This window comes from Heliconius melpomene, chromosome 3, assembly GCF_056956725.1.
Source record: "Heliconius melpomene rosina isolate 202511_hmr_F chromosome 3, ASM5695672v1, whole genome shotgun sequence".
Classification (NCBI taxonomy): Eukaryota; Metazoa; Arthropoda; class Insecta; order Lepidoptera; family Nymphalidae; genus Heliconius; species Heliconius melpomene.
Genome location: NC_140391.1, coordinates 4140308 through 4161976, shown reverse-complemented (window position 1 = coordinate 4161976; position 21669 = coordinate 4140308). Strand labels below are relative to the sequence as shown.

Below are 21669 nucleotides of genomic sequence, written 5' to 3'. Positions count from 1 at the left end.
CCTACGACGCGCGCTACGATACGCTCGCTCCCACATTAACCATACTAAAAACACACTGTATCGCGAAATCTTTATACATAAACTAACATTATGCAATTATATTAATAATAATAATGATTAATAATTTTAAATGTTTTATAAAAATTATTAATAAATTATACTGTGAAATGACACGATCACGAAACCAATTATAATTTCGAAGGATGAAGTTGAAAATATTTTTTTGGTGTTTTCTCCTCTTCAATCCCAGAGGTAATTTATATTCGTGCCTAATTTAATAATTTTTGACAGGTTTAATGCAGAATAATTTTGAAAGTTTAATATTAACGTTACGTCTGTTGTTTTTGTGAAAATGAAATAATTTGTTTAAATATAAGAATATGTTTTTATTACATTTTTTTATATTTTATTATATTATATTTTTTTATTCAAAATAATTTCTAAAATCATCGAAAATCGTCATCGATTACTAGTTACACTGTATTAAATATATTGAAGATATATATTTTTGTGTTTTATAATTCAATAAAAAAATAGTAACATATTCTTATATTTTATATATTTTCAACGCTTTATAATATTCATATTGAACTTCATGTTATATCCCCTACTATATATAGCAGTGAAAGAAGAGTTTTTCCACCGAATTTTGGAGGCATTGCGTGTTGCTGGTGCTCAATAGCGCGAAATAGATCAGAATGGAAGAAGTGGAGAGAGGCCTTTGCCCAACAATGGGATAGTACAGGCTAGGGAAAAAAAAATGCGTTTTGAGTGGCGGACACGGTGCCACGCATTGCCTCGACACCAAAGCGAAGAAATGAAAATATTAAATATTTAATTTCCTCGAGTAGGAATTGAATCAACAATCTATCGTGTTTGCTATGCACAATAACTAGAATATTTTTACAATATTATATATTGTTTTAGTATCTATATGCCTTCGCGTAGTGGGTATATCAGTACCGAGCCTCAAGCAGAGAGGTGAATCTGTAACATTGACATGTGACTACGACCTTGAAGGTGGTAAACTATACTCAGTTAAATGGTACCGGGACAATGAAGAGTTCTACCGGTACATGCCCAGGCTGAGGCCGCCGCAGCATGCCCATAAATTGGATGGAGTTAGAGTTGATGTAAGTTTTTTTATCTTTTTTTTAAATTAATAATATAATACTAGAGATATTGTTAAAATATTTCGTTTTAGATGATTTCATGCTGGATGGAATCAGTTTTCTGAAACGAAAATATTTTAAATACTAAATTTATTTCAGTGAAAATCGAACCTATAACAATCATCAAAACAAAGTTTAGAATAAATCGACATGATCATTATTAGACGACCTTAATGTTGAAAAAATAATATTTCTACATTAACCATACTAAAAGAAATAATAGGCTTATAATTTTTTTTATTTTTTTTTATTCTTTATGCCTCTATGGAAGCACAAAGAGGAAATTATTCTTATTAATAACGTATATTGCTAATGGAACTGACACTTTGAAGTTCCAATCGGCGGAAATATTTACATCGTGCAAATTATCATCAGCTCTCTAACTTATCATATTTAAAAAAAAAATGTCTTTAAAAATTATAATAATTGTAAAATATATGTTCACAGTATTAAATTTGTCTAATTTTTATGTTTTAAGTTATTTTTGCGAAAAATAACTTAATTTGAACGGAGTATCTTAATAATATGTTCCCTCTGCCTACTGTGTGCGGGATACAGCGTGAAACTGCTTTTATTTATATTTATTTATTTAAATTACTTATCTAAATTAATTTCGAATATTTTACCTTATCGTCGTCAAGAATGTTGTTATTAAATAGTATCTAAGGCAAAATATTTATGTACATATATATAATTTTATAAAGTTTAAAACTGTACAAATGGAATTACATTTATTTTCAAATTTCACATAATCTATGTTATTAAGCAATCTAACTTATATATTTACTTTAAAACATTAGAAAATTGCATGCATAGCTCATGTCTATGAGCTAGATATCGTAAAAGTTTATGTAGCTTCATAAGTTAATTTCGTATGTACTCCACATGTGGCTAGTTGAAGCGAACCAATCAAATGAATAAAATACTCTAAAAATTTTATTTTTATAAGCTTTTCAATTCATAATTTTTTTCGAGGTTTTTCTGTGAGACTATATAGTAATAGTTTTAAAATGGAATATATAAAATAGAAATAGAGAACAAATTAAATATTCTCAATATAGAAGTGTTGTCTATTAAATAGCGGACTCTCATATCACGTTTTATGTCATAGTTTAACACAACAGGAGATAATTATTTATATAAACTTTCCTCAGATAAAAGAAATATTCGAACCCGCAACTATTGCTGTCAGAACAAATCTAGAGTTGACACTTTTCAATTTTCAATTAACTTTTTTTTAGCTACAAACTATTCTGCATATGCGCATATATGCAGATCGAACCTGAGAACCTAGTGTTAAGATATTCAAATCTTTCACCGATGTCCACCGGATTCTCGATGTATTGCGTGTTTTTTGGTGGAACTAAACGCCGCTTTGCCTTGTTACCAACCAGGACAAGGAAATTAAAATATTAAATATTTCCCGAGTGGAATTTAAACCCATAACCATCATGCTTACAGTCATACCTGTTGTACTACCTGGTTACGATGGCTTCAACTTCTGATATATTAGGTACTTAATAAATGCCGGGATCCAATATCTTAAAAGAAAGTATATAATCTTAATGAAGCAAGAAACAGATAATACACTAAATCTTACAGTACTTTTCTTTAAATGGAGATAGAACCCGTGACCACCACACGTAGTCGGATCCAGCATTAGTGCCAGGATGGCTCAAAGCTAATTTCGCCTGTATTCCACATTTGGCCTAGTTGGAGCACCCCAATCAAGTGCATAAATTACTCCGAAATAGTATGTAAGTTAGCATCGTTAAACTTTACAATCGCTGTTTACTTGCCGTGTCAACATTAGATGGTGATAAAGAGAGCTAATGGGCTTGTCCTACGAATCTAGTTTAGTTTGGTTAATTAGATTATTTAATACATATATGCTAGGTATTGCACATATTAAAAGCTATAGGGCTGTTATACTTGTTGTTTGTGTAATTTTAAAATAATTAACGATTTCTAAAACGAATTATAGAAATTTGTAAAAAATTGGTTAAAAAAAATATTTCAAAATAATAAAAACTATTTCATCCAGTTTCAAACTGACTACATCAATATACATAAAAGATATGAACATTACAAACTAATTAATTTTAATAGATATTCTAGAACTAACATTCTTAATTATTGGAAATTTCATGAGCACTTCATATATGAAATTTATATTGAGATCGAATTCTCGGTGAAATTTTGGCCTACCATATCGAAAATATTCATATAAAAAAGAAATAGGAATATACAGACCGTGGCCGTAGTACCAGCTAAACCCAATGAAGCGCAAATATGTAGCGAGTCTATTGCCATCGTACCACGGCAATCAGGATTTTACATACATCATAGATTTATATTTAAACTAGCGGACCCGGTCGCGGCTACGCCTGCTTGAAATATTAGAATATAATTTCTATAGAAATATAATTTCAATCTAGATAAAATGTTAAAAGTGACTATTATATTTATTTTCATAAGGATGAATATCAAAATGTCGCGGTAACGGTTGCGTAGCGACGCGATGGTTGTTATTAACATGGCAGAATAAATTGCATGTCAAATTAGAAAGTACTTTAAAATACATTAGTTTATATGTGTAATGTAATGTTATATAGCCTATAGCACTTCTGAAGAATGCAGCTTTCATACAAAACAAAAACATAGTAAATCGGACCAGTAGATCCAGAGATCTTAGCGTTCAAACAAACAAACAAACAAACAAACAAACAAACAAACTCTTCAGCTTTATTATATTAGTATAGATTTATAATTATTTTATTACAAAAAGTTTTATAAAAAAGCTAAATTTTATATTATAATAGTTGTAAGGTTATATCTAATTAAATTAATTAATTCTAATTTAATAATTATGTCTAACACCTATTTTTTTAACTTCCGACTTCCTTAAAAAATCGAACCCAATACCGTAGTACTGCTGTGCCAGGATGGTCTTGTTACATATGACTGACATTGGATATAGACAATTATTGAAAATTGATAATTAACTTAGTCTTCCGATAGCTTGCGTATTAAATAATCCATCGAGCTCGATACTCAACTCTTTTCAATAAATTGTTGCCAGCCATTTTCAATGTTTTTTATATATTTTAGTTCAATATGGCGCAGGGAAACACTGCAGGTTGTGGATTCGATTCCCACTCGAGTGAAGAAAATATTTTATTTTTTTTATTTTTTTTCTCCTTCTGGTAATGAGCAACGTTGAATCCGCAACTTAACACGCAATGCCTCCAGAATTCGGTGAAAATTGAGGAATGAGGGTGCCTTAATGGAAACGGAGTATGTTAACGCTAGGCCCCTAGGTTCCCTCTGCCTGCAGGATACAAGGTTAAACTAAAAAACATGAGCACCAAAATTGTTGTAAAATATCAACAACAGATTTGTTGTAAAAAATACAATTATTTCTCTTCTTAGCTTTAACCAATAGCTTTAATATACATATATTATTATAATATATAAATGTAGGTAACATTTAAAGGCATGCCTAAGGGAATGAAGCCTTTGACTGCATTTGGCCAATGTTATTTTTAGTCTGAAATATCGACATTTATTATGTAAATACATAAGTGTTGGAACGTGTGCTTTACAAGTCGTATCTAATGGGACCATTTGTTAAATATACCTAAATAATGTACAAATGCCATGTCAAATGCTGTTATACTTCAAGTAAGGTTATAGCAACATTAGGCTAAGTTAGAGTAATTTTAGCATATAGTAGTGTAGTAATAGTAATACATGAATATATTTATATGGAATGGGTATAGGTATGTGCCCACCCCAGAATAATCTGGTATTTTGAAAAAAAGTTGAGCTTCAAAAAATTTCGAAAAAAACTTTTACACATAAAATAGTGCAAAATTAAAATCTAGGCCACCCCCTGGAACATATCTCTAGGTGGGATGTCTAGGACTTGGGATTTACGTTATGGGTTTACAAAATATAAAAAAATTGTGCAACCTGCAACTATTTTAATTTTTGCCTGGATTGAAACTGATATTTCCAATTCAAATTTAAGTATTTCTTATAAAAATAATATTCGCAATAAGATAACAAATCATAATAAATGTTCTAAATCAAAATATTTTTTTATTCAATGCTTTTACATGCAAAGTAAAATGTTAAGATGGCATGATCCGTAAATGCAGAACAGCTGCTCCACTATTGATATTTTACTACTGTATTTGCACTTTGTATTTTTACATTTTAATATTATTCGGGCTGTGTCCCTTATATAGCACGGCAGATATAGGGTACCTAGTGTTAAGACACTCCGTTCTTCGCGGACCACTGTACAATCTGGTGTTGTGCCGCTGGGAATATTTACCAACTATTAAAGAATAATTTCATCGTCATCTATATATATAAAAGGACTTGTCCTCACTGACTGAGGTAAGACGCACGCACAGCCGTAACCGCTAATAGTAGAAACGTTAAATTTGGACAAAAGTTTACTTTCGTAATCTGGACATCCACTAAGAAGGGATTTTGAAAAATTTTAACCCTAAAGGGGTGAAATAGGGGTTCAAAGTTTGTATGGAAAAAAAATTAAATCGGCACCGATTTTTATAAAATTTGAAATTTAGATTTTTAAAAGTATTTAATTGAACACGTGTTTCATCGTTTTCTAGAATTCTCCCTCTAAGGGTGCAAATAAGGGGTTGTAAGTTTGTATAGGTTTTTTTTAAATCGTCACCAATTTTTATAAAATTTAAAATTCAGACTCTTAAACGTATATAATTAAACACATATTTCATGGTTTTCTAGAATTCACCCTTAAATACGCAAGCGAAGCTGCGCGCGTCCGCTAGTTTAAGATATTTTGGTATTATCTTATGCTACTAATATAATAAATTTCAAAAATTGTGTGTACAAATCCATGTTTGTTCCACTTTTACGGAAGAGTAAAATTATGCAAATGCAAGAGAAAAGAAAATGTTTTATGATATATTTTTATTTTATTCACTAATATATCGCTTAATTTCCCTCTAAAGAATAAAATAGACAAAAAAAAAAGAACGTTAGGCGTTTTTAATAAAAATACTAAAACTATCTGTAAATGAAAAATTACAGTGACTTACACCTATATATGTATAGGTCTACTTACATCAAATGGAACTGGAGATATATAAAGATAAATAATATATTAATTTGTTAAATGTTAATCTACACGGAAAATATAGACATGAAATCGCTATCACAATCACACTCATATCATATCACATTGCCTATCACGTCGGTCAAATCCGATGAACACTTTTGTATGATTGTTAATGATGGCCTATATATGATAGCCTGTATATAATGACCTATATAACATGGCCTAGTTAATTGTGATTATTTTTATTATTGTTTAATATACTTTAGGCTAAGGCTATTTAATGAATTTTAGATTTAGAACATTTCAATTTGCCTGACTATCTATTGAATGAGGCTTCAAATTATATCTGGTAAAGGATTTGTCTACATTTAAACAAATTCAATATCAACTTAATAAAACCCGTTTTTTTTTTGTTTTTCGTTGATTTACAAACGAACTGATCGTTTGTTCACGCTTAACTCAGAAACGGCTTACCAATTGTTTTATTACAATCAGTTCATAAATAAATAAGTTATATCACTTTAAAATATACCTATTTCCATAATGTGATAAGAACTTTGTAATTTTTGACCATCCAGTTTGGTATAAAAATGGTCAAAAAATGTCAAATGGGTTACCAAAGATGTTATTAAAGATCCTAGAGGATAAACAAAATTGATATTAACTTTATTGGTTTTTATGTTTATTATTAAACCTGAATCAAAGTAAAACAAAACCCCAAGTCCATTTAAACTAAAACATGACTTAAACGATCTTTTCTAACCATAAAGTCTTTTTATCACTTTCTTTTATAGTTTCGAATTAACATCCTTACAAAACTTACTCTAGGTTAATTACGAAAACTTTTATTTTATATCTTAGTTGGAGAAGTCGAGCGCTCGACGCGTACATCTTAGAGAGCTGACCCTAAAGTCCAGGGGGTCATATCGTTGTGAAGTTTCGGAGGAAGCTCCTTCCTTCCACTCGGCACAGGCGGAAACTTTCATGGAAATTTATTGTGGGTAATTTTATACGTTTTATTATAAGGATTTTCTTAAATTTAAAATTTTATTATTATTGAGAGACTATCTATTTTTCGTACTCGTATTATTGTCATATCATTAATATTAATTTGTAACATTCATTTATATATTGAAGCTTTCGTGGCGTAAGGGCACAAGCATGTGGCTTAAACGTGACGGTAGTGGATTCGATTCCCACTGAAGGAAATGAGTTATTAGTTATTAATATTTTCATTTCTTCGCTATGGTACCAAGGCAAAAGCTCGGCGTTGAGTTCCGCCACTCAGTTCGGTAAGAAATGGGGGAACGGAGTATCTTAACACCAAATTTCTTCTACCTACCCTGCTGTGTGCGGGATACAGCACGAACCTAACAAAAAATGATAAAATTAAACATTTTAAAGATAAAATTAGAAATACCATCTTATCAAGTAAAGTCAGTACATAGTTATCATAATTTACTTTCAGATTTCCCCCGTGAGAGTCCACGTATAGTCGGTCACGAACGACCTTACGAACTCCTGGAACCACTCGATGTTAACTGCTCTTCTGCTAAAGCATTTCCCGCTCCGGATTTACAATGGCACATAAATGGGGAAAAGGTTTGTTAGAATTTATATTGTTATTCTTTTACGAGACTAAGAATATTGAAGTCTGTACTATAAGTTTAAAATTATTTGGATATATTTTTTATTTTAATGGAAATGTTCGTTATCTATATATATAAAAGGACTTGTCCTCACTGACTGAGGTAAGACGCACGCACAGCCGTAACCGCTGAAGGTAGAAACGTGGAATTTGGACAGATGTTTACTTTCGTAATCTGGACCTCCACTAAGAAGGGATTTTGAAAAATTTTAACCCTAAAGGGGTGAAATAGGGGTTGAAAGTTTGTATGGATTTTTTTTAAATAGCCACCGATTTTTATAAAATTTGAAATATAGACTTTAAATAATTTTATTGAACAAGTGTTTTATGGTTTATTATAATTCACCCCTAAGGGTACAAAGAAGCAGGCGAAGCTGCGCGCGTCCGCTAGTATTATAATAATAGAGTCCATCGTAGTAAAGTGGGACTACGTCCAACCGTAGACGAGTTGTTTGTGGGTTGTTTCTCGACTCGGGCACATGATTATTAAAATTATTTCCCCGCTATGGTAGGACAAGCACTGTGTTGAGCTCCGCCGTTACTTATCCCACAATGCCTCCAGAATTTGATTGAAGGGTCACAGGTTCCCTCTGCCTACCCTGCTATTTACGAGATATAACATACAGCTAAAAAAATAATTAATAAAAATACCTTTACACGAATGTATGTGTTGAAATCCAGGCCTCCTCAGAAAATATCTCTAGATACGCCCATGAATATATTAATTCTCTCTATTTGGAATTGAACCTACAACATCGTGATGCTGTCTCCTGTACCATGGTAATATTAATATCATAATATAATGTATTTATCTATTTATAACATATATATATTTTATTAAAGGTAACTGAGCCGTCGTGGCTAGTGCCATTTGACGCGGTCCACGCTTCCAACGGCTTATTGATATCTGCTCTCGGGTTACGGGCGCCTACGATGAAGCATATGAGAATCCGTTGTATAGCTATTATTGGAACTCATAGACGGGAACAAACTGTTTTGATAGGTAATTTTAAATATGTATATCAGATATTTTCTTTATATTAAGGTAGTTTAATAATACATTAAGATAATACTATTTTTTTCAGCTTCAGCTTTGGCAAAGAGCCTAGTGTAAACACTCCGTTCCCGACATTCCGCCGAATTTTCGATGCATCGTGTATAGAGTGGCAGAACTCACATGAAAATATTAATAAATAATTATTAATTTCCTCGACTGGGAATCGAACCCACGAACTATCACGTTTACAGTCGCATACTTGTGCACAAAACGTAATTCTTTTTTTTTCTTTTACAGAAACAAAATCTACTAGTTGGCGGATAGCGGCGAACTTTAATTTTATAATATTATTTAGCTGCATGAATAAAGCACTGCAAATGATGTCGTGATGAATTCACCATATTAGCATAGTTATTGTAAATAAACTACTCTTATAATTAAAATATTTCGTTTTATTATTTAGGTATCTCCAAATTTAATTACTAACCTTTAACCTGACAGAGGAAAAACGTCACATCAGAATATTTTTAATATAATTTGAACTTTTTTATCCGAATTTTAAACAACACCCACTCACCGCGTGCAATTACGAAAGAAATTTAAAATTTAAAATAATTCCGGTACCCGAGCGGAAATCGAACCCTCAACTGTCACGTTTAACCCTATCTCATTACAGCCGGAACTGTGATATGTCATAAATAAAAATATTCTACACCATATTTATCGTTTCTCTTTATATAAAATATTTATATTTGTCGTTTGTTTCAATTTATGAGAAGAGATAAATTAAAAAATAATTTGTATACATTCAGTTTTATTAAATCTTATGTATCAATAGAGATGAGGATAATTAAGACTCCACAAAATAAAAAAAATAAAAAATAATTTTGCCTTCTAAAATGATAAAACTATCAAAAATCAATATGGAAAGGTCATCAGATTTTTTTACAATGAGGCAATATATAATAAAAGAAATACATTTGAAATATTTTTTCTTTAGAATTTAACATAATTATCAATTGAAATGAAAATAATCTTGAGACCCTGTAAATGCTTATAATTAACAAAAATAATATTTTAAATATGTTATGAACACTATCACTTATAATTTTATTACAAGTGGCATGAATTATTTTTAGAATAACTATTCAATTCATTTATCTAAGTTTATTGACCGACATAACATTAATATGTTTCAGACAGAAATTAAATATCTCTTTACATACTTTTTTTAGAAACATAAAAATTTTAATGTGGTAGGGCTTAGTTCGCGCCTCTTAGAAAGGGCCTTAGTCCAAAACCGATTTCCAAGAGGCGCTGGTTCAAATCCCCATGAGTTCAAAATGTTATGTTTTTAAAAAGGTATTCTTTTTTCCTAAGTGTGAAATAACACTTTAAATATGTTAAAAATATCTCTTTACATAATTATAACAAACATTACAATCTCCTTGTCAAGATTTAAACTTCAGCCGTTAGTACACATATATTCTAAGCTAGTGCTTATCATGTTATATAAATGTGAAAAGCAAGAAAAATAATGGTTATGCAAGTATTTATTTCACAAAGAAAAATTACAATTATTATAATAAGCTCTCACAAAAATATAGGCACTGTGCTTCTATCTGCTTAAAATTATACATAAAATTAACCTTCTTGACCAAAATCTTCCATGAATTTCTTCAGTTTAATCATATCATCGTCATTGACAGTTGGTTTGGATGTAGCTAAAGATCTGAGCATGTCGGACATAGTAACTGGTGGTTCACCGAGTTTGTCACTTGGAACATCCATCCAAGTCATCTCCATGGCTCCAGGATCTCCAGGAGAACAAGGTGTCAAGAGATCATTTACTATTGTATTTGGATCTAGGGGGCTTGGACCAGATACTTTTTTGAAATGAGTTGCAGATTGAACTTTACGAACAGGCTGCATTAATGCATCTCGAACTACAATGCTTATATCAGCTCCTGAGTATCCATCGGTTTTAGATGCTAACACCTTCATATCTTGTTCAGTCAATTGGTGCCTTGTGTTGCCAAGATGCAATTTGAACATATCTAATCTGGCATGTTCTTCAGGTAAGGTTATGTAAATACGTTTTTCGAAACGACGCCGAATAGCTGCATCTAGAACCCATGGAATGTTGGTTGCGCCTAGTACTAAAATACCATCCATGTCGTTGCCAACACCTTGCATTTGAACTAGAAACTCTGTCTTGATTCTCCGAGCAGATTCAGATTCATTGTCTGAACGTGATGAACACAAAGAATCAATTTCATCAATAAATATGATACTTGGCTTGTGTTGACGAGCCAATTCAAATAAGTTCTTCACAAGTTTCTCAGATTCACCAAGCCATTTGGATACAAGATCTGATGATGATACAGAGAAAAATGTCGAATTGTTAGCTTCTGTTGCTACTGCTTTAGCTAAATATGATTTACCAGTACCAGGGGGACCAAATAGAAGTATTCCCTTCCAGGGAATTCTCTTTCCTGTAAACAAATGTGGGAACTTAATAGGAAGAATTACAGCTTCCTTTAAGGCTTCTTTAGCAGCTTCCAGTCCAGCTACATCACTCCATTTAACATGTGGCTTTTCAACAACAATTGCTCCTTCGAGCTTGCCCTGTAATTTTTTCTTTTCTGGATCATCAGAATCACTGTCACTATCACTTTTCTTATCTTCACTTTTGGAATTGGATTCCCCATCCTTTACAGGTTTTTTCTTCTTATCTTTTTTAAGATATTCCTTGAGTTTCTCTGCCCTGTCTAAGTATTGTAAGCATTTTGCTCTGATACTCTCTTTTGCCCTTTCACCTTGTGCTTCATATTTCACTGCATGCAAAAAATATTCCACTCCATGTTCATATAGTCTTAATGCTTCTTCATAATTCTTATTTTTGTCTTCTTCGGTGGCTTTTGTGACAAGATCTATGGCCTTTTGTAAGGTATTAGATGAAGCCATTTTGATGCTTTACACCTACAACATAAGTACACAAGAAAAAAACATTTATGAGTATTTAAACATGTTTAAGATAAAATTATTATATAGATTCTTAGATGTTATAAGATACTAAATTGAATTGGAATTGAACTAACCAAATAATTATGAAACTAAATTATAATATGGGATTTTGTGGAGGTGAATATAAAGTAGCGAAAAACAAATACTAAGCAATAAATAAACAAAATTTTGTGTGTTTAATGAATATTTGACATTTTTCCTGTGATAAAATGTATTCACATAGGATGACAAATCGTCATACAATTATATGATGAAGTGTTATTTAAACAAAATACATATCAGTACTTTTAACATTTTTACTTACCATTCGCGAATATAGTGGAAAATAAATAAAAAGTTATATTTTAACTACACTTCCATAAAAATAATCGTTTCAGTTTACTCATTCAATGTTTTTTTATAAACCAATTATGACAACATCAGCAATGTTGCTTGTTGCCAATTAAAATAATCTACTAAATCTACGATACCTACGATATTGTAGAAAATTGATCTAATTATTTGTTTATTTTACATAAAACTTATATTTAACATAAGAGCTAGAAATACAAATTTAATATAACAAATTGCAACAAGTTATAAATTTTGTCACGATGAGCAATTTTAATAATCTGTGTCAAGGAAATCATAAGCTATAAAAAAAACAATGTTGTCTTTGAATTTGAAATTTACCGGGTTTCAATAGATTTTAATATTGCTTTCATAATATTTTTTTATAAATCAGCTTCACGCTATTACGCACACTTCAGTGTAGGCAGAGCGAATGTAGTGTTAAGACACTCCGTTTGCCACTTTCCGCCGAATTTTGGAGTCATTGCGTGGTAAATGTAGGAACTCAATGCCGCGCTTTGCCTCGACACCAAAGCGAAGAAATGTAAATATAAATTTAAAGATTTTTTTCATTTCCTCAAGTGGGGATTGAACCCACAACGAATCGATTTTACAGTAACACTTTGTGCCCCTACGCCTCGACTGATTTTTATAGGTTAAATTAATATTTTCTTTCTTATTGATTGTTTGTGTGCGATGTAATATTTTTTCGGATGAAAAGATTTTGCATTTATAACAAGAACAAATATTCGGCCAGTAAGATAAGAGAGGAAATAAGAGAAAAGATAAGACATTAAAGAAACCAATCAGTCAGGTATAAGTTATTACTAATCTTAGAATGAAATTAAGTATGAAGTTGATAACAGAATAGTTTCATTATCATGACATTATTTAAAAATATGGATATTAGCTTTAGGTTTTTTTAACTCCTCACGGTATATCTTGATTCTTGCATATAGCAGAGTATGCAAGGGGAACCTAGTATTAAGATACACCATTCCCATTAAAACATTTCCATCCTCCACTTACAACAAATTTTGTATTACATATTGAATGAGGAACTCAACACCACACTTTGCCTCATTACTAGAATAGTAGAAATTAAAAATTTTGAAAAATAACCAAATAATAACTTTATTATATATAGTTATAATGATTTATAAATTAAGATTTTTGGCTGCCCATTGTTTCTTTATATAATTTTAATTTGCCAACATATTTTTTAACTTGTTCTTTAGGATATGGCTTGAGTGCTAAACATGTTGGAATATTTTCTGGTTGTTCTACCCATAATTTATGATCTATAGAATTTTCTTGTAATTTCTGTGCTATTTTCTTTAATGTTTCCTCATTTGGTACCTGAAGCAGAAAAGTCCAGTTACAATATTATGCAGATTTTTACAATATATTAGATTTTGTATGTATGTTTTAAGTAGTATTTTTTCAACTTTATACTTTATCTTATAAACAGAAAGGTAGGCAGAAAAAATCTAGTGCCATACATTTACTATGCTTACTAATGCCCAATGTTAATAATGTATCTCCTATCTCCAGTTAACATCAATCTTGTATTGTCCGACATGTCTATCCAATCACTAACCTGCATGCCATCCTCCATCTCTGTCTATTTCAATCTATGGTTGCAATTTATGGATTAGGATTGATTATTAACATTGGGCGTAAGAGTGGAGTAATAAAAACAAGTGGGGATCAAACCCACAACCAACAAGTTTACAGTCAACATATTACATATAACACTCCAATATCCTCTACAGTACTTATATTATAAATTAAATTTAGTAAAAATGAATTCGGAAATAAAGTTAGTGTACTTACTTCTAACACTACTTTATGCATATTGTCTAAATCATTTAAATATTGTATTGTATGTTCATCTTCTCTAAATATATGTAACACTGCTGTAGATGCATGACAGGCTTGAGCCACTAAAGAACCAATAGACCATCCTAGTTCTTTAAGTAAATCGCTCCTTAGCAGCACATACTGTACTATTGAGTTAGACATTGTAATAATATTAAAGAGAAACGATTCAAGGTATAATTATTCTCAACAATAGCAGTTATTTTAGTTTAGTTCTTCAAGCTAATATTTTTTAATAAAACTTATTATTGCAATTGCAACCTATTTAGTATTTACTTCACCAGCTGTCAAGATCCAGTAGAGCTGTCTAGTAGCAGTGTCACTGTCATAGAGACATGATAAGATTTAAGAATAGGCAAACTGTTGCCACTATAACCATGTTCCTTTATTTTTATGCAATTTTATTATAATCTTTGTATTTTTAAAGAAATTATATTATTTGTTCTGGCGTCTGACTGTACACTTTAAATTAGAAAAATATATTTTCTAATTTTACTTCGCGACGTTAATCATTTTCCTATTTAGTTTCCGTTTTAAATTATTCATGCACACAGCTTAATATCATATAACAAGTATAACCACTCACCTTTCCAATTTAAAATTTTATGCAAAATAAATCGCAATGATAGCATTGACTTTTCCCGTATTGTGGCCGTAGCGTTACACTAAAGGAAGTAAGGAACCAACGATTATATTTTTAATTTGGCCTTTGGTAGACAATTCAAGTTTGACAGCATTTTGATATATCTGTCAACTTAAAACGATGAATGTTTGACACTTTGACATTTCGAAATTTATGTTGAGAACATAAATTGTGCCGCCGAAATAACCAAAAAAACTTATTTATTTACTATTCAATATTTCCGAAACATCAATTAAAATACTATGGCGTCTGGTTTAGAGAATTATATCAACCAAACAGTATCAGTGATAACATCAGATGGTCGAAATTTCATTGGAACGTTAAAGGGATTTGATCAAACAATAAATATTATTTTAGACGAATCCCATGAAAGGGTGTTTTCATCATCAACGGGAGTAGCGCAAGTTGTGCTCGGCCTTCATATAATTCGTGGTGATAACATAGCTATTGTGGGCCAAATAGATGAATCTATAGATAGCAGACTAGATCTTGGTAATATAAGGGCTGAACCTTTAGGACCTATTGTACATTGATAAGTTAAGTTTTAATATTAGTAATAAAATGTTTTTTTACCACTTGTCATAATTTATTTTCAGCCTCATCATAAGTTTAATTATAAGATTTACTGTACTTAATAGTTGCAAATACTATACTAAATTATAATAAATTCTAAAGAGTAAATTTTTTGACTGCTAATCTCAGGAACTACTAATTGTGTACCTCACTCAGAATGTGTCAACTTGTCAAGTTTAATACAAAACACTTGGTTATCTCCATTTGATCATGGGAGCAAAGCTATAAGTAGACTAGTTTATAATGAAACAACTATATCTGTATTTACAACAGTGTATATTTACAAATTTTCTTCATACATGTGAGTCTAATATTAAAATTAATTAAAATACATATTTAAATTTAATTATCACAAGTGTCAATGGATTATTTCAAAATAATTCATTACATAGATACTAAAATTTTGGGCACATAATGGACAAAAATATTATTTTTGTTTTAAGGTTTTCAAAAACGTGAAGTTTAAATATAAATATTGTCACTAATAGCTTTAGTAGTCAGTAGAGTAGTCTACTGACTACTCTGAATATGATAATCCTAATATTTTTTTTATCTGAATTGAATGATAAATCATTGTTCTACTACTTAGGGTTAACATACACAGTATTATAGTAATTCTACACTAACTGGATTATTTCATTCAATATAAATCTGATTCAACAGTCATAGCAAGTGAGTAAGAAGAATGAGGAAGTTTATCTATAAATTTTTGTCCTTATTTGATGCATGATGGGAAGGTTATGTAATGTCAAAATATATATAGACTAATCATTTTTGAGAGAATTTATAATTTAAATAATGGCTATTATTAAATATTATTAAACTACCTCATTAAGCACTCTCATATATAGTAATATATATGATAATCTTATCAAATTGAGTAGTTATTTAAAAAAAAATACAAATGAACTAATGGGTTCAGAATAGTAAGATGCAAATAAGCATTTTATTTTAGTAACAGAACAATAAAAAAATCAACAACCATAGGAATACATTGTTACTAAAATAAAGATAACAAAAACATTATGTCATTAATAAAGCCCGTACATGATACATATTTCTTATTTTTTTTTATTTAATCAAATAAACAAAATTATGTAATCATTTTTTTATAAATTTACTTTTCATCCTACATGGAACTATATTTGCTATTGCTTGTCTGTCCCAAAACAACTATGTCTTGATGCCTGTAACAATTACACGCAAATTAATGAAAAAAATACTTTAAAAAAACTTTTACTTTTTCATTCGAATAAAGCAGTATTTAATAATGCATGTTTTCAATTCATATTATTATTTGGTAACAATATAAGTAAATATTTAAAAAAAAACACTAAGATAGGAATTGTTATAAAATGAACTAAAAATCAAAATTATAAAACATAATTTTATACCAAAATATAATAATACCTATAAAAATAGGCAAAAGTAATTTGAAGATTCAGGTTTAATCACTTTTTATTATCTTAAGATCTACTCCGTGTCTGAAATTAAATAAAAAATATTATAAACGTGCACAAACTACGCAAAAAAAAAGACAAAAACGAAAGTAATAAAAACATGCAAGTAGTAAAAATATAGAAAATTCAGTTACTAAATAAAAAAGTTTAATATAAATTATTTCTGTGTATATTTGTAACTGAACATTATTTTATTTTCGAAATATCTCGCTTTATTTTGTCTAATAGCAGAAACATACACTATCAAATAAACAAATATCATGCAACACACTACATTTTTATGATAATAATTGATAATGCTCATAATGTGACACACAAACACATTTTAAAATGTGACTAAAAAAACACAATTACACCTTTATAGTTCAATTGAGTCAAATCTGTTTATAAGCATTGGTTGTAAGCTCCAAAACCTCATCTGAAAATATTAATAAATATTGACATTTATTAATATATAACAAAATGTCTGCCTAATCCAAATAAAATGTTATACAAAACAAATAACACTGAAATAACAAAATTAAAACCAAGCTAAATACAATCATGCAATGAAAATTGAATAGGTATATCAATTAAAAAAATACCTTTGCATTTTCTCCTTATATTTTTGTGTGTTATACTTTTGGAAGAATTGTTTGCCGTATTCAAATGTAGCAATCATAATGGCGCACGCCGGCGCCACTTTAAATATTCGAGGTAATAAACCAGTAAATAAACCTTTTACTCCATGATTTTTATATATTGTCTTTGCTATGTCTTTCATGTTAGATGCCCTTTGATGACCTCTGCCATCTAAAATGAGGTTGGTTAGTAAAATATAAATTCAACTTTATATAATATTTTAATAATGATAAGGTATTCTATATTCAGCAAGATAGAAAGGAAGAACCTATTGAAAAATACACTTCCTTCACCATTGAGTATTGAACGGCGAAACTCAATGCCTCACCTTGTAAAATATTATATTTATTATACAGGGTGGAATTGTCAGCATCACTTTAAATGAAACCACAGTTTTAACTACTCTATAAAGCCTAATATAATTCAGAAAAAAAAAATTCTCACTAACTGGATTATTTAATTTCATATAAATATGATACAACAGTACATAGCAAGTTTTTATGTAGTTAATTAAGTTACAATGAGGAAGTTTATCTAAATTTAATAACTACTCTATAAAGCCTAATATAATTCAGAAAAAAAAAATTCCTAAAAATGAAAAAGTTATTTTTCAAACAAAATAAATAATAAAATTATCGTTTTAAAATAAAACGCCATTTGTAAAGTATAACATAAACACGCACACACTTACTTGTCAAAGCGGCAACGTCCCATACATATGTGTGCGTCACACGAAATACAGGTATGGATCAAAATCGTGAATTGAAAAAAAAATCCTACGTCCAAACTGTTGAGGTACCTTGATTAATTTTTTGTAATTCTGGGTTTGAAATATTTTACCCCACATGCAGTTTCAGTAAAAAGAGCGCTACCTCTTCCACTCTGTATATTTACCAATGTAAAATAATAATATTTTTTTCCCCGGAGTGGTAATTGAAGCCATAAGCTATGTGTTTACAGTCATATGCCCCAAAGCAACACTAACACCGCACACTACGATAATAGATATTTAAATTTTGTAAAAAATACTATATTTTTTACACACTGTATCACGCATATAAGAGGGTATGCAGAGGAAACTTAGGAATATTTCATTAAGTCACTTCATTACCCATTAAGACACTTCTTTCCCCCCACTTTTTGCTGAATTGTTATTAGTGGGGGACCTCAATGCTGCGCTTTGCGTCACAACCCACAAATGTAGCATTTACAGCCACACACTTGATCTCTTGCCCCAGGATGGCCTCCATAAAGTAAAAAATGATATAAAAAAGTAAGATAAAAACAAATTAATACCTGTATATATTTCTTTTTCACCTAATTCGATTTGTTGATGTGTTTTAACGACATCAAATGGTAATGTGATGAATGCAGCAACCTAAAAATAGCAAACATGTTTTTTTTAATAATTAATTAACTCATTTTTAAAAATTTATGTAAACATGTTATTCATCCACCTAATAAAAAAGCAATAGTAATGATAATTATGTTTAAAACATATACACCTTTAGAATTATAGTGACCTAATCCAAAAAACAAAAAAAACATGATTTTGAGTTATTGTCAGAAATTGACCTCGACGATCTTTATCGACTCCGAATTAAACACAGATCGTTTTCTTCGTAAAAAGCTACACGCATACTTAGGTCTACTACTACTAGCAACAAATACTTAGGTGTCTATCAGTCCCCTCCAATTACCGCGTTTGTTTAGCTTTATAGTGGTGCAAGCAGTAACCAGTAAATTTATGTATGTTAGGCAATTTATTGTGGAAATATTTTTGATGTGTTTTAACTAAGCATGCATTTCAGTTTTTACAATTCCAATTACCAAAATATAAAATTTACAAAGTATCATCTTACTAAGTATTTTTTTTTTTGTGAAGTTTATTTTTTAATTTGTTTGAAATAAAAATCAGTATCATAACAGAAATAACTTACACTGCCAGCAACTGATCCACAGAAGAAGTTAAATATAAATGAATTCTTTTCTGAATCTGGTTTGTTGAATACTCTCTTTGTAGATTCAAACATTGTCCAATATATACCTTTGAATCAAATATTATTTTAAACTGTGGCTATTAAAATAATATCATTACATATATTAAAATACTAAAATAATCAGAAAATAATTATATACTATTACTACTTTCCTTATTTAAAATTTATTACTAGTTACATATTCACAATGATTTATTTGAACATATATAATGCAAAACAATTTCACATAACAATAAAAATATCTTAAATGTTAAATACAATGTCATAAATTAAAAATGTAGTTTTTCTTTTTATTAGCAAATTATTATTATTTCTTTTTATTTTTTTCATGCTTTATCTTGCATATATCAGGAAAGGCAAAGAGAACCTAGAGATGAAACATTCTATTTCTACTGTTTGGTCAAATGAGACACTATATACTGGTGGAATATAATGCCAAACTTTGTCTTTGTTCGTTTTGGCCAGCTTTTGCTGTTAGCTAGATTACTGTAACTTTTGCAGGCACCTCACTCACACTCTTATCTCACCTGAAAATGGTACATCTCTTAATAATGTAGATCCTAATCCCCTAAACAAGCCTCTGTAACCTTCATATTTTAATACTTTACGTAATGCTGAGCTGATTTCTGTAATATAAAGTTATATGGTAAATATATGGTATACTTTTAGCATGTTGTATCTTGCACATAGCTGGGGTAGGCAGAGGGAATCTAGAGATTAAAGAGTCTCCTCACTTTTCCAAAAAGCTAGGTATTTACCAAATTTTCAGAGTACATTGGGTGGTGAAATGCAAAGCTGCATTTTGTTTTTTTACTAGAATGACAAATGAAAATAATTAATTCTCCTGAGTAAGAATCTTTCTCAATCTTTTACTAATTGTATATTTTCAAGTAGGTGTGTAGAATTTTAAACATTCCAAGCTTTATCCAATTTATAAAATGTTATGATTTCTTTATCAAATATAAAATTATTTATATAGTGCAGTCGCTAAGTATTACTATTGAAAAAATCCAAAACTATGGAGATATTTTTTTTCTACATATTTTTACTTAAGTGTATAATGTAGTTAGGCCTTTGTTATTAAATTTTAATTAACACTTACCCAAATAAGTCAGCTTTTTAGATTGCATTTTAGTTCTAATTAATTCTAAAGGACTGAACAGTGTAACAGCAGTTATTCTTGCACTAGCTCCAGCTATCATAGGGACCCACATAGGCTGATTCACTGTCAAATTAATTATAAAATAAAGTATATAGTTTTATAAGTCCCTATTATAAAAGGAAAATATATTATTTTGCTTTACAAGTATAAAAACATAAGCTTACATTATTTTATATAAAACCACACCAGTTAATAATTAATTTGCATACTTACTATTGCCAGTCAAATTGTTATAAATCGTTTTCATTCTATATCTAAGTTGTTCATATGAAACAAAATATATTACAGTGCATGGAAGAGCAAGAACAAGTGTGGGGCTTAAACCTGACCATAAAGCTGGTACTCCCTCTATTTTTGCTATTTTATAAAAAGCGTCCTGAAATATATAAAATTATTAACATTTAACATGCATAATCTTCTTCTCATTCCAGAAAAAATGTATCTTACTATTGTTCCGTGAAAATGAACTCTTCTTGGTATCCATGCAGTTTCACCACAGGGGCATAAGTGTTCCATTAAGCCATTACAATACAAATAACATTTATTTGATAACAAAGCTTTTTGTTGTGCTTGTAATCTTATTTTCACTACATCTAATGGTGTCACTGTGAAAGAAATTAAATATTTGTTGTTAAGGACATTGGAAAAACCTTCTAAATCTGTCTTGTGATTACAAAATACCGGGAAAACTTACTAAATAACGAGGTTATTAAAGCACCGGAACATGCCGATGCCATCTGTTGGAATGGTGTTATTCGAAATTGAGGGTCGTCTTCTCGAATCATAGCATTAAAACAATCCTTTTATCTTAACTTGAAGAAATTCTACAATAAGTCTATTCAAATATACTATATATTCCAATAATACTGATCATATGTTCATATGTTTCTGTCATATGTCAAATGTTTAAAAATAAATTCGTTCGGGATTATAACGAGCCAAAAGATAAAATGCAGCTTATATATAGCAATTTCTTATTTAAATATTATATATATATATATATATTTATTTATTTAGAAAGAACTATCTAGATTAACAA

General features: G+C 29.9%; 5 protein-coding genes across 14 annotated transcripts in view; 2 read left to right on the top strand and 3 right to left on the bottom strand.

The window, feature by feature from the left end:
• The window catches only part of LOC146539902 (uncharacterized), a 270180-nt gene extending 260804 nt beyond the window's left edge, over positions 1–9376 (top strand). For 5 of the 6 annotated variants that reach the window (XM_085207274.1, XM_085207277.1, XM_085207275.1 and 2 more), the window contains 5 exons: positions 928–1133; positions 7150–7285; positions 7757–7890; positions 8780–8939; positions 9231–9376. In XM_085207274.1, the coding sequence (XP_085063400.1) occupies positions 1077–1133; positions 7150–7285; positions 7757–7890; positions 8780–8939; positions 9231–9322 (579 nt within the window). In that variant the 5' untranslated portion in view covers positions 928–1076 and the 3' untranslated portion in view covers positions 9323–9376. Of the gene's footprint in view, positions 253–927; positions 1134–7149; positions 7286–7756; positions 7891–8779; positions 8940–9230 lie in introns of all 6 variants that reach the window. The other variant, XM_085207273.1, reaches the window with a different exon arrangement.
• A 354-nt stretch (positions 9377–9730) lies between these two features.
• Positions 9731–12421, bottom strand: Vps4 (vacuolar protein sorting 4). Its single transcript, XM_085207271.1, has 2 exons — positions 12265–12421; positions 9731–11915 (listed from the first exon to the last, which is right to left on the bottom strand). The coding sequence occupies exon 2, from the start codon at positions 11898–11900 to the stop codon at positions 10578–10580; it is 1323 nt and encodes a 440-aa protein (XP_085063397.1). The 5' UTR covers positions 11901–11915; positions 12265–12421; the 3' UTR covers positions 9731–10577.
• A 987-nt stretch (positions 12422–13408) lies between these two features.
• Positions 13409–14464, bottom strand: LOC146539900 (putative peptidyl-tRNA hydrolase PTRHD1). The gene is made up of 2 exons (XM_085207513.1): positions 14127–14464; positions 13409–13649 (listed from the first exon to the last, which is right to left on the bottom strand). Exons 1-2 carry the CDS (start codon positions 14313–14315, stop codon positions 13455–13457), a joined length of 384 nt encoding a protein of 127 aa, XP_085063639.1. The 5' UTR covers positions 14316–14464; the 3' UTR covers positions 13409–13454.
• A 491-nt stretch (positions 14465–14955) lies between these two features.
• Positions 14956–15389, top strand: LOC146539899 (U6 snRNA-associated Sm-like protein LSm8). Its single transcript, XM_085207514.1, has one exon. The coding sequence runs from the start codon at positions 15057–15059 to the stop codon at positions 15345–15347; it is 291 nt and encodes a 96-aa protein (XP_085063640.1). The 5' UTR covers positions 14956–15056; the 3' UTR covers positions 15348–15389.
• A 255-nt stretch (positions 15390–15644) lies between these two features.
• LOC146539898 (solute carrier family 25 protein Shawn-like) lies at positions 15645–21547 on the bottom strand. Of its 5 annotated transcripts, XR_014879455.1 has the most exons (11): positions 21325–21547; positions 21078–21235; positions 20844–21006; positions 20571–20693; positions 19996–20094; positions 19409–19515; positions 18765–18846; positions 17432–17639; positions 17204–17265; positions 16798–16871; positions 15645–16574 (listed from the first exon to the last, which is right to left on the bottom strand). XR_014879455.1 is itself a non-coding variant. In XM_085207512.1 (10 exons), the coding sequence occupies exons 1-9, from the start codon at positions 21413–21415 to the stop codon at positions 16835–16837; spliced, it is 1068 nt and encodes a 355-aa protein (XP_085063638.1). In that variant the 5' UTR covers positions 21416–21547; the 3' UTR covers positions 15645–16574; positions 16798–16834. The 5 variants fall into 5 exon arrangements, 2 of the variants coding, with proteins under 2 accessions (XP_085063638.1, XP_085063637.1); XM_085207512.1 differs by lacking the exon at positions 17204–17265; XR_014879454.1 differs by lacking the exon at positions 17204–17265 and having other exon boundaries at positions 16439–16574; positions 16782–16871.
• Between the last annotated feature and the right edge of the window lie 122 nt (positions 21548–21669).

What these genes read in the sequence shown, in the direction of transcription:
- LOC146539899 (XM_085207514.1), top strand. Translation starts at nt 15,057, where the DNA reads ATGGCGTCTGGTTTAGAGAATTATATCAACCAAACAGTATCAGTGATA.
- Vps4 (XM_085207271.1), bottom strand. Translation starts at nt 11,900, where the DNA reads ATGGCTTCATCTAATACCTTACAAAAGGCCATAGATCTTGTCACAAAA.
- LOC146539900 (XM_085207513.1), bottom strand. Translation starts at nt 14,315, where the DNA reads ATGTCTAACTCAATAGTACAGTATGTGCTGCTAAGGAGCGATTTACTT. An exon ending in TGCATAAAGTAGTGTTAGAA is followed by an intron (nt 13,650 to 14,126) that starts GTAAGTACACTA and finishes TTTCTGCTTCAG; the next exon opens with GTACCAAATGAGGAAACATT.
- LOC146539898 (XM_085207511.1), bottom strand. Translation starts at nt 21,415, where the DNA reads ATGATTCGAGAAGACGACCCTCAATTTCGAATAACACCATTCCAACAG. An exon ending in AAGAGATGTACCATTTTCAG is followed by an intron (nt 19,516 to 19,995) that starts GTGAGATAAGAG and finishes TTTGATTCAAAG; the next exon opens with GTATATATTGGACAATGTTT. An exon ending in TGAAAAAGAAATATATACAG is followed by an intron (nt 17,640 to 18,764) that starts GTATTAATTTGT and finishes ACCTCATTTTAG; the next exon opens with ATGGCAGAGGTCATCAAAGG.